Source organism: Monopterus albus, unplaced genomic scaffold (genome assembly GCF_001952655.1).
Source record: "Monopterus albus unplaced genomic scaffold, M_albus_1.0 scaffold68.1, whole genome shotgun sequence".
In the NCBI taxonomy this organism is placed as follows: domain Eukaryota; kingdom Metazoa; phylum Chordata; class Actinopteri; order Synbranchiformes; family Synbranchidae; genus Monopterus; species Monopterus albus.
In genome coordinates, this window is record NW_018127948.1 from 109,600 (window position 1) to 126,464 (window position 16,865).

The 16,865-nt window shown below is 37.1% G+C and overlaps 1 protein-coding gene across 1 annotated transcript; it reads right to left on the reverse strand.

The window, feature by feature from the left end:
- Window positions 1-14,521, reverse strand: grap2a (GRB2 related adaptor protein 2a). Its single transcript, XM_020604841.1, has 8 exons — window positions 14,312-14,521; window positions 5,540-5,706; window positions 5,348-5,439; window positions 4,783-4,902; window positions 2,015-2,204; window positions 1,363-1,455; window positions 520-636; window positions 1-197 (listed from the first exon to the last, which is right to left on the reverse strand). Exons 2-8 carry the CDS (start codon window positions 5,615-5,617, stop codon window positions 18-20), a joined length of 870 nt encoding a protein of 289 aa, XP_020460497.1. The 5' UTR covers window positions 5,618-5,706; window positions 14,312-14,521; the 3' UTR covers window positions 1-17.
- Between the last annotated feature and the right edge of the window lie 2,344 nt (window positions 14,522-16,865).

The following is a 16,865-nucleotide window of genomic DNA, read 5'->3' on the forward strand; positions in this document are numbered from 1 at the left end:
TCGCCTGGGGTGTTTTCTCACAGCTGGATTGTGTAGTTGGCAGGAAACAACCCGCTTTTCCCCCGTAGTTTCCCTGTCCACCACGAAGTGTCTGAGCGATCCAGCACTTCGATGATGTCTCCGGCAGAGAAGCCGAGCTCGTCGTCTTCCTCGGCGACAAAGTCATACAGCGCCTTCACCTGCACAATGGATGACCTCTGTGGGACAGTGGTGGTACAGCAAACACTGGTCAGTGGTAGTAGTAGTAGATTAATAAGTACAAATACCTTTATCAAACTTTATCATTTGAAGGTTTTTATTTTGCTAGTGAAAGAGATTTTCTACCACAGATTACCTTTGTTTCACTCTTGAGGGTTAAATTCCTCAAGTACACACAACAAGGACATTACCAGGCAGCTACCATCGTGTACAACATGCTACCATGTTCACAATGACAGTACTAACGTGTTGAAGCTTAGCAGGTATGTACTATGCCATGTTCAGCATCTTAGTTTAGCGATTAAAGTATAACAGACAGACCTGAGGCAGAGGCATGGTTTCAGCTGAGCGATGGGGAGGACAAGCAGAGCTGATGGGGCTGCGTCTTCCTGTGTGACCGATGGTGTGAGCTCTCTCCTCCAGGCCCACTCGCTTTGCCTGGAAAATAAGGGTAAACAGTCCACTACCTTATTGATTTTACTGAATGTGAATTCAAACTCACAGACAAATATGTATATTTGTCTGTGATAAGCTATAATGGTAGTGAATCCAACCAGTAGCCTAGGACTTGCCAGGGATGGAGTATCTCACCAAAAGAATTGAGGATAGGGGCAATTGTAATGTCTGTACAATGCATTTTGTAATTGAAAATATGTAAAAAGTAGTTTAAAAATAGCTAAAAATGCATGGACGAAAAGGTTAAAAGTATGAGTAAACAAATTAAATTGTTAGCTAAAAGTAATTTAAAAACATTTAAATATTCAGCAAAAATAATGGATAAAAAGTTTAAATGGCTAAAAGTAAGAAATAAGCAACACCTAATAAATAGTTAAACAGTTTAAATTTAACTAAAATTAATGGAAAATGTATTGATTCCTCAAGGTAGCAAATAAACAATGAAACAAATATATGTGCTAAAAAAAATCATTAAAATATTCAGCTGCTACTTCAAGTTGTAAAATGCAAACCAAAGAGTTGACAGCTCAACTGCATATGAAAAAATACTGTAGCAATATGCACTTTTTTGCATAACTGATAATATTAAATACCAATCAATTTAAAATCACATTAGGAAAACGATGGGTGGTGTTTATGAGGGGGCAGAGGGGGAACATCAGACTAATAAATACTGGGAAGCAGTGGTATTATAACTAGAGTGTGTACCAGCAGGCTGTGAGGCTGGTCTGAAGCTCTGCGCGGTGTAGCAGCAATGCTTGCAGCTGTGTTTGGCTGCTCGGGCAAACTTCCCCTCTTCACCTGAAGAAAGGAAACAGACAGGAAGTAGATAAGAGTGCTCTGCAACATCAGAACAGGTACATCAGGAACTACAGTAGAGTTGGCTGTGATCTTATATAAGTATCAAATGTTTTTCATCTGATATGTACAAAGATGGCTACGCCATGTGGTATGAACCCATGAAAACATATTCAAAACCTTAAACAGCTTCAACTTCTTAAATGATCCTGTTTACTAGCTTTCTTTGTCTTCTCTGATAGTAAACTGAAAATGTTTGGGTTTTGGATGCTGGGAAAGTTTAACAGACAATTTTAGCTTCATTCTGACATTTTGCAGTCCAATAACTCAATGAACTGAAAGAACACCTGGCACTTCCTCACAGTATCATTTTTTTAAATTCTGTAAATACATTAACAAACCACAAAAAACCCACATACAGAACATTTTTGATATACAACCTGCCTAAGTAGGTTACTGTAATTTGACCTTTTAACTTTTTAATACATGTAGTTCAAATAGGTTTACTGTTCTTTTAGATGAACAGTGCACCAAAGCTACAGACAACAGGAAACCATCTTACCGACTGGACCACCGAGGGGCTCCTGCTGCCTGAGCTGCCATCGTAGAGGTAGATCTCCCTGGTCTTAGAGATGGAGGTGGTCTTGTAGAACTCCACCAGCTTGTTTAGGGAGGTGAACCTCTCAGACCACAGGAAGTACTGGCCTTTGTTGTCCCTCATCACTTTGAAGTGCTGAACATCACTCTCATGTCTGAGGAAAGATAAAGCCTCTGATTTAGAAAAGCATTTCACACATAGGATAAAAACACACAAGTAGTAGAAACATACACAGAGTATTAAAAATTTGCTTTAAATAACTGTCACAAATAAAATTGCCAACTGTACAAATAACGTAATTAAGAGGCTAGATTCTTAAATATCTAGTTATATTTTTTTACACAAAACTTTGTTTAGTTACTACTTTGCTGAGTGAAATGAAATAATTTTTAACTAACAGGCATCTTTATTCCCACCAAACAAACCACTTAAAGGGTTTAATAAGGGGTTAGAAAGGATTCAGATTTGATTTGATTCAGATGCGATGGTGAAAGTGAGAACTGTCTCAGCGAGTGTTTATAGACAGCTGTTAAAATGAGCATTAAAACTCAGTGTGCTTGGATCCGAAGGTCTACACCTGCCTCACCACAGCCCTTCTAACTTCAGGGGTTCACAGCATGCATTGAAAGAGAAGAGTATTATATTAGCTGAACAACTAATGAATCCATGTTTCCTTCATTCCTGGATTCCTGGACTGTTTCCTCGACTGGATTGTCCTCTGCTGGTCAGCGAACTAAACTACATCATCAAAGTTTAGTGGAAAGTAAAATTCCCCCATCCTGGTTGTCATAGTGGGGTCCTCAGCACCTACAGAGATTCTATGATGTTTGGACATAATGCATGCAGTAGAAAACTACTGTATGTCCCTATTTTATCCTACATACAGTCTGTATTACATCTGCACATGGACCTGTGAGCACTGATAAGCATCATGCTTATCATGCTTAGGTATCATGAAAGTCTTAGTGTGTCACCACCAGACCAACTGCTTAAATTGGCTTCTTCTCTTATGTATTTGCAGCAGCTGGTTACCAAGTGAAACCAGATACAAAGTACACATCTTATCAACTGTATTTGATTTTGATAAAAACCATTCTGCCACAGGTTGTTGACATGTCTGTATTTCTTATCATCGCTGTCAGAAATTCTCAATTTCTCCAACTTGTAATTTTGAATCTGAGGCTGAATGTGTTTTACTTTAGTAGAAGTATTTGACAGAAGTATTTCAACTGAAACCACTTCATACTTGCATACTGTATGGAATTTAAGAAATCGTTAAGAAAGGAAACAACAGCTATCACAGAAAAGCCCTGCCTGTTTGCCAAAGACCCAAAACAAACTTTTATTTTAGTCATTTAATTGTAACATGTGATTTTCCTACTGTCTTCTGTGAATAAGGTCTATTAATAAATCTTCTCCTGCTTGAGCAACAGTGGCAAAGAGCAAAGAAGAGGGTTTAAGAAAGGCGCTCTACACAGTGAAATGTACATCTTAACCTTCTCCCTGGTCTGAATGACTGCAGATACTAACTTAACCTCAATGTTGCCACAACCTCTGAAATACTGTTACATTCTTCCTCTGCCTTTGTTAACTCCACCACCGCTTCTGCAGCTGTCTCCTGGTTGTAAATGCATTATGTGACGTATTGCAGAGTTTGCAGCACATAGGGGAAGCTAACACAGTCAAACCATGTGTCAGTTCACTTTTTTATTTATAGTGATAAGCATAAAGGAGAAATATTAATTTCTCAGTTCTCATTAAATCCAACTACTAAATATAGCAACACTTTTACAGATTTCAACCACACCTTTGTCTTCTAAAAACCACTTAATCAACAAGTTAACTTTTATATAATTTAGACAAATGTTTCTGGAAGCAGTTCTGTCACTGTGAGCTGATCATCTCAATACCAACAATCCTGACTGATTTTGTGTTTGTCGAATAGGGTTTATATTAACTCTCACTGTCCTGGTGTGAGCGCAGCTGGTTTACACAAAGTCATCACATGGTTAACTGGTAGCACACTGGCTAGTTACATATTAACATGAACTACTCTTCTAAATACTTCTTTCTGCCTGATCAGTTAGCAGAAAAGGGAAGTTTGCTCTCTCACAGAAACCTGATTTCTGAGTATTCTGAATGGCTTTTGAATGATTGCATGGGCTGATTGTCAAGAAAAGCTAACCTGTGCTACTTTTGTATCATGGAAGCTTTCAAATGTCAGTGTGCAGGAAGCCTCTCCCTTTTCCCTGTTTAGTGACACATGAAACTGGCCAGCATGAGACACCATCATGTTTCTACTGCTGATCTTGTCAAGTAATCCAACTGATACTGGTAGGGTACATTAATGAAATTAGATCCACTTTATTGCTGGTACAAACTATGTGTTACATGTTTTTGATAGAGATTATAAAAATGAGCAGTAATGATGCAGATCCTTTTTAGTCACGCTGATGGCATGATTCTGGGAATGGCAGCACTGGCCTGTGGACTGGTGGGTCTGCTGCATGAATCGGTCCCTTTCATGTCACAGCATGGTAAACAGTTAGACCAGCTAAACATCAGTATATTAGCATGGAAAGGTTAGCATTTAGCTCTAAGCACAATACAGTCTCTTATGCTGTATTAGTCTTCTTATGTTTCAATATGGGGGTTTAAGTTTGACCTGGTGAACTTGTAAACACTATGATCCAAATTATGTGTGTGCTTAATAAGCTGTTGTTTTTCCTCACTTGACAGAGATGGAGAAATCTCCTGGAGAGCTCTGGGACCCTCGAATCACAAACTCTCCCACACCTTTGTGTCTCAGGAGTTCCTCAGCAGCACCGCGACTGGAATTCGCCTGATACCATCTGGAAACACAAACAGAGAGGCTCCTGCTCGTCTAATGTGAACCACACATACTGGTCGAAACACAAAACCTACTGTAATTTCTTTTTAATAAACAGGTTTTAGGGCCAAAAATTCTTATTCTAGATGTCAGTCCTGGTTCTGATCTCATATTATCAGGAAATCTGAATTAGTTTAAGTGAGACTGAACCCAATTGACAGAGGCACAAACACAGGAAAGCATTTTATTTTATTTTCACAATTATTCTATTGTGTTTTGTATGAACTTTTTTGAAAAATGGTACAGGTTCTTAAAATGTTTTTTACACAAATAAAATCAGGGCTATTTCTGCCTTCAGTGATGAGTTTGTCAGGGTTAAGTAGAAATTTGTCTGGACATCATTCCAACTAAGGTATGAAGTCAACATCTGGGTCCAGTGTTTGTTAATGAGTACAAGTGTCTTTTACCTTGGAATCTGCACTTCAACATAATTTTGTGGTATAAATCCTTCCTGTCCATTCATCTCTGCCTTACACCAATCATCTTGAAAGTCTAAAATCTAATCAGAAAGAGAAAAAAAAGACAAGTTGTGGCGCAGAGGTTTTAAAATACTTTGAAACAACATTAAGAAAATCGCCATTTGATTGGGATACACTGACCTTAAGTATATCTCCTTTTTTGAAGCTGAGCTCATCTGGATCTTTTGCAGTAAATTCATATTTTCCTTTGGCTTCCATCGTGACTAGCTGAAGTGCCAGAAATATGAGCAAAACGAAGAAAGAAAAAAAAACGAGTGGAGTGATCAGAGGGTCCACAGCATGTGTTTCTATACAAGGAGAGAGAAAAATAGGATTTTATTAAAACTTCAGCACAATGTTAAAATGTATGTTAAAGCAAAAAATGTTTCCATTTTAAACAACATACGCAGTTTTATTGCTTCAAAGCATATGCAGACAAAAACATATGATCTATGAGAGCAGAGACACTTCTTTCGATGACGTGTTTGCATTCTGATGAGATAGCGGCATCTTTTTTAGAGTGGTATTAACCAGCTGTGGTCGAAATTTAATATTTTCAAGACTGAAATAAGTATACGTGTAAGGTTATGGGTAAAATGCTATTTGTTGCTTTTTTTCTCACCATAAACAATCAAAACAGTCAATTTAAGGAACACTGAAATATTAAGAAATTATGTTATGATCAGTAAAGCAAGATCTGATCTCCCAAATCCTCAGGCTTGATCAATCAAACAAATAAAAACTGTGCAGAATATAATGTAGTCCAGTACAACACCATCTTTAACTATGACCTCAATAATAAACATATAATTAATTTACATTTACAACAATTTCACCAAAAACTGAAACATTTAGAGCTTCATAAACACAGATGTTAAGGTGGAAGTGCTGCATTGAAGTGTGTACAATTGTACAGTTGTACCTAATAAAGTAGACGGTGAGTGTATTTAGTTTGATTGACTAATCAATTAATAAAGTAGTCACTGCTGCTCTAGACAAAATAAAATGTCACTTTGGGATCTTGGAACACTCTAACATTTTAAGGACCAATAGTTTTTACATTTAGCAATGAAGACAATCATTAGCTGCAGAACAAATACTGTGAAACACAGACAGAATGGCACATCAAAAACAAAATTATACATATTTACATTATGAATATGAACAAAAATGGTAAACATCAGGTAAAACATATTAAAACAATAAAACACATCAAGGAGCTCACTAGCTAATTTAAGTCTGAATAATAATAAATGAAATAAGTTTGCACAGCAATCAAAGACTGGCAAACGTGATTTAAAATATTTCTTATAAAATCTTTTTTTTTCCAGAACTTGTTTTGTTTATAGGAGACACAATTAAAGGGAACTAAATAAGACACAAACATCAATATGTGTTATCACTCAACCATTAATACTTCAGCTCCTCATACAGTGATTACCCAGTATGTGTTCACATGGGATGCAGGTACTGAATAGCAAGCTCTCAACATGAATGAAGGACAGGTGGATAGTAAAGGAACTGGAAAACTGTATTTGTAATCTATTTATAAATTGGGAAGACAGGCAGAAACTACTTCCGTGTTTTGCTGCTGTTTACTTATAGATATATAGTTTGAATGCTATTCTCCAATTATCAGACTTTTAAAATGCAGACAAAATGTCGATGTAAAACTATAATCAGGCGTCGACTCTTATGACAGCAGTTACTGTATTTTAGGCAATGCTTTTCGTTATTTTCCCACAGACATGAATAAAACCTAAAATTTGTGGTTACAGAGTGGAGGATGTGGTGAATGAAAGAACCGACTCTCCCTTAATTTCACTCACGGAGCTGTAGATCACTTTGTAAGAATAAAACCTTTATCTGAAGTGCCTGGGGAGGAGATACAGTAGTGTTGCTCTTTCCCCATGTGACCCTTTATCTACAGTATATACATCCAACTTATATTCCTATAATGACCCAATTTAATCATTTTTAGAGTAGAAGACAAGTGTCTTTGACAAAACTCAAATTCACTATGCGGCAATAACATTTATTCACCTGTAAATTAAACCACTTATTACAAATCAGGGCCACTTTTTCATTTGCTAGGGGAGTAAGTGTGAGGATTGTGTTGTAGCTCAGTTCCATTCAAATGAAAATGATTACTCTTTATATTATGAATTTTTAATCCATGGAGGTTTTACATTTGCAAAACTTCCCCAGAGCCTAGACACGTTTGTTTTACTGTCATGACATCATCCCACTGTAAAGTCTATGGCCCGAGCAGGAGAGTTGGGGAAGCATTAATGTGGGCCACACAATGCAGTGGCAAACCTGGAACCTAGAAAATCTTTTTGGCTCACTCGCCAGGCAAGCAATTTGCCTTCAAGTGACTGGGCACCATTTTTAAGTTCAGGATCTCCTTGATATGTCCATAGTTGAAACAGTTAGCTAAAATTAACAGATAAATTAGTTTCCTGTATATAAAAGTAACAGATAAAAGATTGAAATCATGGATAACGAGAACTGGACACTAGATTACAAAATGACACCTATTCATTCCTCTGATAGTGGCTCTGCGGCCCACACTGCAAAAGTAAAAAATAAAAAGAAGCTTCTGTGTTTTTGGGCCCATAGGACGTACACTTCCACTGAGCAAAAACTCCAGCCCATCAAGCCAGCTGACTTCCAGTTGGAATGAGAAAAATATCTTATGGCTGAACTAGACGTTCCACTAGATTTGTGATGCTCAGAAAAATGTATTCACCATTTTAAAGCCACTCTATTTTCAATGATTCTCCATGAGGAAAATGCTTTTTGGACCAGCATGCATCACATGATGAATGCAGAAGTTGTATTAACGCTGTTTGGCTACTAAAACTGATAGCTAAAATTAACAAAGAGTTGATATAAATAGTTTAAGGGGGTTATGGTTTAAAAATGAAGTGACTCAGTTCTCTGTGCACTTAGAGCTGCAAGAAACTCCCGAATTCTCACTTCACTCTCAGCTGCTGACTGTGTGAACAAATGGGGAAATAAATAAAGGGGAAATCAAAGACATTTTAGTACACCAAGCAGTTCTTGCATGTCTTATGTTTTTTTTTTTTAATCTGATCTTTAATATCTAAGTCATACCTCTTCTGCTTAAGTCAAGGAGCAGTCGTCTCCCAACCATGATAATAACAATTGGAGCCATTGTGCATTTATGGAAATAATTATTCAGTTGCTGGATAATGAGCTCACCACATGAAACCATTTGGGTAACTAAGTACTAAGAGTCACTGTGGTGTAGCAGTCCCTTTAATGCCTGTTCATTATGAGACAGAGCTCTACAAACTATAACAATACCAATAGAATGGATCTGTTTTTGTACTCTATAGGCATGTGTGAATTTCAATTAAAAACCTGTAAATGTGAGGAAGGTTTTCTTTTCATCGCTGTCTCTCACTTCTTTGGGTATTGTTTATTTTTATATATTTGGACCTTTTATTAAAAATCCCAATTGCTGTATGTGTCTTTTCCTGTAACCCTAAATATTTTCGGGGGGTGACAGTGGTGCAGTGGGTAGAGCAGTCGTCTCCCAACCAGAAGGTTTAGAGTTTGAATCTTGGTTCTGGCAGTCCACATGTCGAAGTGTCCTTGGGCAAGACACTGAACCCCCCCCCCAAGTTGCCCATGATGGTGGTGCATATGCACGCAGCAGCCCAGGGCCCTCAGCTCTAAACAAAATTTCGTTGTATGTGTTACAATAAAATAAAGCTTCATCTTCTTTCTCACTGATGGTAACCATAAAAATCAACAAAAACTTATATGTGAAAATGAAACACCTTGCTCAGCTTGGTGCATTTTTTCTTGCTGATATTTGTGGCAGTGAAAAGTAAAACCACAAAGCACTGACAAGCGAACTGGTCAGCATTTCACCAGCACAACACGAGTGGTTTTCCTGAGCTGTAGCCTAGTTAAAAGACTCAACCTTGCTGTGCTTGACTTGTAATTGTTTATTTTACAAACAGAATGGACACACTACATACCGCCAATGACAGTATTGATTGATATTTTGATTATTTTCTCAATTCGTTTTCACTTGTTCAGTCCAAAACACAAAGATATTTACTTTACTATTATAGGTGACATAAACCACTAAACATGCACATTTGAAAAGCTGGAACGACTACATTTGAGGCATTTTTCCTTAAAAATAGCCCCTGAAACAATCAATTATTATCAAAATTATTGCTGATTAATGTGCTGTATAGGCTACTGTAGACTGGGGATATAAGGACATTGCTCAGTGTGCTTTTGAGAAGGTATTTTTTTGGTGACTGTGAGGGGATATACAGGATGTTCACGTCAGTATGCAACAGTTTCTCAGTGCTGATACTGAAATTAATAGTTTTGTTTGTAAGAACTGCTGCTTGCAGCATTACATTAAGTTTCACTATCACGACTATAGGGAATTTCTCACTTTGCACCAGCAACTAAACTCTGCGCAGACTAGCAAGCAGAAGAGAAGAGAAGCAGCTAAACCTGTGTATTTGATTCCTTTTTCTTGAATAATCAGACTGTTGCTCTCCATCTTTGAAACATGCTAGAATTCACCAGTGGTGAAAAAAGTATTAAGATTGTTTACTCATGTAAAGCAGCAATACTACAATATAAAAATCCTCCATTTCAAACAAAAGTCATCCTGGAGGTAACATAGAAAAGTGGGTTATATGAGAGTTTATACTGTGATGTGTTATATCACAAAATGGATAATAGTAAAGCAGCATTGTGTAAGCAGTATGGTTGATGGTCAAAGTGAAGCGATTTTTAACTATTTTATACACAATTAGTGCATCATGTTGATGTACAGTATGTTTTAAATGTCAAATCTGAATTCTTTTGCGAAGCAAAAACTATAATAATTCCTTCTTAAATATAGTAGAGTAGAAATACTGTATACAGTAACAGGCCATAAATTGTAAATAATCAAGTACCTCAAAATTTTATATGTTTATGTCCAGCTGTGCTGTACCTACTAACACTCACTGTCCACTTAAGGTACACCTTCTCAACTGCTTATCAACGCAAGTTTCTAATCAGCCAATCACATGGCAGCAACTCAATGCATTTAGGCATTGAGACATGGTCAACATGATCTGCTGAAGTTCAAACCGAGCATCAGAATAGGGAAGAAAGGTGATTTAAGTGACTTTGAACATGGCATGTTGGTTGGTGCCAGATGGGCTGGTCTGAGTATTTCAGAAACTGCTGTTCTACTGGGATTTTCATGCATATCTGTCTGTAGGGTTTACAGAGAGTCTGAAAAAGAGAAAATACCCAGTGAGCAGCAGTTCTCTGGTTGATGCCAGAGGTCTGAGGAAAACAGCCAGACTGGTTCGAGCTGATAGAAAGGCAACAGTAACTCAAATAACCACTCGTTACAACCGAGACATGCAGAGGAGCATCTCTGAACACACAACATGTTGAACCATGAAGCAGATGTGCTACAGCGGCAGGAGACCACACTAGGTGCTATTCCTGTCAGCTAAGAACAGGAAACCGAGGCTACAATTCACAAGGGCTCACCAAAATTAGACAATAGAAGACTGGAAGAATGTTGCCTGGTCTGATGAGTCCCCATTTATGCTGTGGCATTTGGATGGCAGAATTTGGCATAAACAACATGAAAGCATGGATCCACCCTGCCTCATATCAGGCTGATGGTGGCAGTGGTGTAATGGTGTGGGGGATATTTTTTGGCACACTTCAGGCCTCCTCTTACTGGCTGAGCATCGTTTAAATGCCACAGCCTACCTGAGAACTGTTGCTGACCATGTCTGTCCCTTTACACCAACCCGATACTATCAAGGCATACCGTACTTAATAAAGTCAGTGGTGAGTGTACTTTCCACCACTGTAGACAACTATTACAGGTAGTTTTTACAGGTGCAACAAGTGCAATAGATAATCACATAGATGTCATTTAAAGAGCATGCATAGCATATGAGCTGACATACAGTACAAATCAGACAAGCAACGGTGTAGAACGGGCAGATCCCTCTTCGGAATACTGATGCTTCAGGAGTCACACTGATGCAGTTACCGAGAACAACCTGCTGGAGTGTCTGCACAGAGGCAAGACCTAAGTAAAAGTATTCATTTAGCACTAGAAATGTCCCTTGTGATGTGTATATTGTCACATATGACATTATTAGATTTATGCTCATGCGTCAATGTATAAGCAGCATTTTACCAATGTAGGTGGAGCTACAGTAGCTTTAACAACTTTATAGAGAGTTAGCGTATTTAGTACTCTGGTTCCCAGGGCCATAAAATAAATTTGAAGCTTTATGACATGAGTATTGGAAGAGGAAGTTGAAAAAAGATTTTGTGGTGTGTTTTTGTATGTTTTTATGTAAAGCTTAATAAAAAAGCAGTAAAATAAATGTAGAGGAGTATGCTCTGATGACAGGGCAACCAGATAAATGTGAAGTGCTGTGCATGATATGTGAAATATTGATAACTGTCTGTCTATGGGCCTCAAACTGTTTATTTTAATAAAACCATGTGAGAAGTTTAAAGGGGAGTGCTAACAACTCACAGACATCTGAGAGGCCCAATAGTCCAAGAGACCAAAACCTAAAGATATTCAACTCACTGCAAAGGCAGTAAATCCGCACATAATGAGAAGCTGTCATGAAAGAAAGTAAAAGAGAAATGACTGAAACAATTCAATGATTATCAAGACAGCTGCTGATTATAGCTGTGTCAATAAAGATGGCTTGTTTCAGCATTAGTTATTTACACTGTCACAAGACAGAAAAGGTTAATATTTATGAAGGCATCTTTGCATTTTAAAAGTTTATTCTATATTTTAGTATGTAAAATTGTAATCTGAAAAGGAGCTACAGTTGTCAGGTAAATGTTTTTGGAGTAATAACCACAATGCTTCCCTCTAAAATGTAGAAAAGTAGATATATAAAGTAGCATGAAATGAAACTACTCAGACAGGTACAAGTGCCTAAATTCTGGACTTAAGTAAATTAGTAATTGTACTTTGTTACTTTCCACAACTGTGTCAAAATGAATGCCACAGTGGCTAATTCCAGTCAGCTTATCCCTATGGGGCAAAATAAACACATTTACTCAAGTAACGTGCCATTTTATACAATTTTAAGATACTTACTTGAGAACCTCTAACACTACTTACTTAATTTGACATGCAAAACATGTAATAACTAATAAACTGTGCTGTAAATGATTAAAGGCCCTGCATAACCACATAAGTGTTCTCACTTATGAAAAAACTTGCTCATGTTTGAGTGTGCCAAGCTGCATATACGTGTGAGAGATCGGCAAGTACTACAGATCAACGCTAACAGGATATTTTGCTGCACAAGATAATGCTTGCGCAAACAAATGTTTATTTTGTGCAGATAATCTTAAAAAAAAAAACTTGCTGGCTCTATAATTTAACTCTCTGACATGCATGGTTGTGCATAATGTATATTTTTACTTTTGAATAGCACAAAAGTAGCACTTTCACTTAAGTAGAATTTTGACTGCAGGACTTATACTTAACCGAGAATCTTTACATTGTGGTACTTACTTAAGTAATGGTTCTAAATATTTCTTCTACCACTGCTCTTGTTAACCAGCTGATACTATCTTGTGTGTCATATATTTAACAAAGAATCAATGTATTTTAAAATGTTACTATATCAATGAATAAATAATAAACTGAATGGTATTAAAGAGTTATACCATTTTGTAACCGAACCCTTATGGGATGATAAGACACCTTTACATAAAATATTAACAATACAATAGTCTTGTTGCTACAAATAAACAACATGGTAGTTCAGATAATCATTAACAGTCATGAAAGAAATGATTGGAAACTAAATAAGTAAACAAATAAACGATCATTATTTTTATCAAAATCCCGTCATCATACCCGACTATTACTTGTGCCGAACTAATCAATGAATCATTTTATTATTTTTCAAGCAAAATTGCCAACACATTCTCTCTGTCAGGATGTGATTTTATTTTATTTTATTTTATTTTTTGACATACTGCATGAGTGGACTGTTGGTCAAATAAAACAAAGCACTGACATGAATCACCTTAGTCTGAGGGAAACTAACATTTTTAGCATTTGTCAGTTCTTCCCTCAGTGCTCTTTTTTAACCAGCTGACACTTGATGTTTTCTTGAAACCACAGGCTACAGAAGCATGGCATGTTTGCAGAAGGGGAGGTCCTGACAAGGGGTCGCTCACAGCTCTGACATCAGCAATCAAACCCCAGATATTCTGATGTCTGACCTTTCAGGGTCACATATGCTTGAAGATCTCAGCTAGTGCACCCGCAAGCTGAACACATTTTCTTCTAAACTAATGAAATTGTGAATGGCTTCAGAATGTGTAACCTCTGTTAACCCTCCCTCTCATGTCAGCACCAGCCTTTAGACCCACTTCCCCAAAGCGAGGAGTATAAATACATGCAAATGAGGAACAAATGAGACAAACAATAGATTCTAGTAAATGAACATATAAATAGCAAAACATTTTACTAAGAGATATCTAAACAAAGTGATTTTATTTGCATTTACTGCGTTTGGGAATAACTAGAGTACATCAGTGTCCATACTGGAGTGCAGCCTTGATAAACCAGTAATAATTCACTGGAAAAGTCAAATTAACATGTTAGATGTGTTGCTGGTTGGTACAAATATGGCAGCTATTTCTATGAGAACACAGCTAAACTGAAGATGGAAAACAATACATTGTGAGAAATTACAGTAAAGATTTGGTTTTATCTTAAACACGAATATAAACAATAGATAAGACAGAAACAAAGAGAAAGAGAGCAGCAGGCTGCTATTACTAAAATCATTCATTCTTACAAGGAGATTTGGTGAATGAGTTTCTTCATCTTACCTTTCCTCCTCTCTGGAGTGAAGTTACACTTGTGTGATGTTTATTCTAAGGCTGGCCCCTTCTCACACCTAAGTGTGAGCACAGCAGCATATCTGTGAACCCGGCATTTGTATAAAAACATAAAAGTCCTAATTTTGGGTGAAAAACGTTTTGTTGCTTTGTTAACTGGACAACATTAAGTAAAGAAGGAAGATGAGCTCCGTGTATCTGCTGTCTGCAGTTCTATCTGCTGTGATGTTGAGAGAACCGCCTCTTTTCAATGTACCAGCCACAGAGCATATGAAAAGTCACTTCCGGTTAGGTTTTCAAAATAAAACCCCACTTGTTGCAGTGTTTTGTGTAAGGCTGGATATTTAAAGGAACAGTTCAGCATTTGGAGATGACATTTGACAAGAAACAGATAAGCAGTGCAGTGGTGGAAGAAGTATTTAGTACACAAGTACTGTCAGCAAAAGGTAGGCTACATCCCTGTGACTGACAAACAGTACTATTATTATTAGTAGGCTATATATGAACGTTAAACTGGTAGTAGTCTGATTCTTTAATATGTAAAATATACAGAGGGGTGACAGATTAAAGGAAAAACCTGAATAAAACAAGCAGAGAAACATAACGAACACATGTGCTGACATGGTTTGAGTCCACTTGTCCTCTTAGAGTCAAATTAAATACAACGTTCTGAGCGATCACCTTTATCCTATGATGAAACATGTCTATCCTGATGGGAGCGGTCTCTTCCAGGATGACACTGCCCCCATCCACTGGGCATGAGGGGTCACTGAATGGTTTGATGAGTATGAAAATAATGCAAATCATATGCTGTGGCTTTCACAGTCACCAGGTCTCAACCCAGCTGAGCAGCTATGGGAGATGCTGGAGCAACAGGTTAGACAACGTCTCCACCACCATCATCAAAACACCATGTGAGGGAATCTCTTTTGGAAGAATGCTGTTCATTTAGTAGATTAAAATGATTAATGGAAGAACAAAGAAGAAACAACAAAGCTGTGGTACACACATCCATTTTCATTTTTCAAACTTTTCTCTCATCTTTGATTTTTAGTGGAATGTTGGGTCAGTAGAACAGTTCAGAGGAGAAACACAGTATGTGACATTTGGTCATCATCTGAACATCAGAACATGTTGCCGGAGACCTGTGCTCAAGTCACTGAAATATTTTATTTTATTTTATTTTGTCCACTGCTATGTATACACTCATCACCTAGTTTATTTTGCAGAAAACCTGGACAGTTTTCAGTTTCATCTCATCTCGCTCAGTTTAGCTTTACACAGCTTCCTCTACCTTTCCTGTATTTTTTATATCCTTCCTTATTTGTGAACCTATTATCAAGTAGTTTCGACACACATGTGGACATAAACATTCACACACAACTATTAAACATCTTGATACACACAACTGTGTGTCAACTGTTATTTTTATAGCTTACCACTGATTTGTCATTCTGCACAAGCCCTGATTCATACAGTAGTCTATATCAGAGATGTCTCACATCTTAAAAACAAATCCTCACTCTTTTTCACATACAATGGTCATATTTTATGAAGGTGACATATTCAAAATGAAGGGTTTCAGAATAATTAATCGCCTTATGTGCCTCTATCATGTGTAAACAGTCAAACAAAGCTTATTTTAAACCTTGTGGAGCTAATTTCACAAAAACAACTGTAAACTTTGTGTCTTGTGACATGCTCATCCTGTTCGTTATTAGTCTTTAAGGATGTTTTTCTATGTTTTATTGGAAAATATTCTGCAGTAAACTCCACTTATTTCTATTCAGCACTCATAAAAAACTACTTGCAGAGATTTGAAACTGATCATTTGTCAGCAAACACCGGGAATCAATAAAATAACGTGACACCTAATAAATAAATAAATAAAGGTCCAGCCTGCATAACAAACTGTAATATGAGATTTATTAAAGTTGTGAGGAGAGAAAGGGAACCTGTGCCTCTCTGCTGAATGTAGGGAGGATGTTGTTGCCTTGCTTGGCCAAGCACGGTCAGAAAAGCAGATGAAATGTTCATGGGTGTATGAAGAAAAACATTTTACCAGTAAATTCTATGTCAGCTCTATTTTGGTGAAAGCCAAATTATTGTTTTTTTTTTTATAATCAGAAAACTGCACAGTTTTATCATGCATTCAGTGTCAAAGGAGACCAGTGGCTGTTTGGATAGTTGGAAACACACAATCCCAAAACAGCAGCTTTTAAAAATACTTAGCAGTTATTTAACATATGTTTCTGATAAAATGTTCAAAACACTGGTACGGCCCTTTAAGAGCTAATTCATATATTCCTTTTTGTGTTCATATGTACATTTTTTATTTACAGTATGTGTTTATACTATAAATAACAAAATAAGACATTGCTGCATTTCAGTGAGGACGAATTCTTTGCAGTTGCAGTTTATTAACCATTTTATCCATACAAATTACTGCATATTGAGTTGTGAGTCTTCACTCAGCATCAGTGGTGGCCAGTTAAAATATGTACAGAAAAATTCAATTGTGGTTAAACATTAATGTCTTGCCTTT

Coding starts and splice junctions, on each gene's coding strand:
- grap2a (XM_020604841.1), bottom strand. CDS start 5,617: ATGGAAGCCAAAGGAAAATATGAATTTACTGCAAAAGATCCAGATGAG. Junction 5,440..5,539: donor AAAAAGGAGATATACTTAAG/GTCAGTGTATCC, acceptor CTTTCTGATTAG/ATTTTAGACTTTCAAGATGA. Junction 198..519: donor AAACCATGCCTCTGCCTCAG/GTCTGTCTGTTA, acceptor ACTGTCCCACAG/AGGTCATCCATTGTGCAGGT.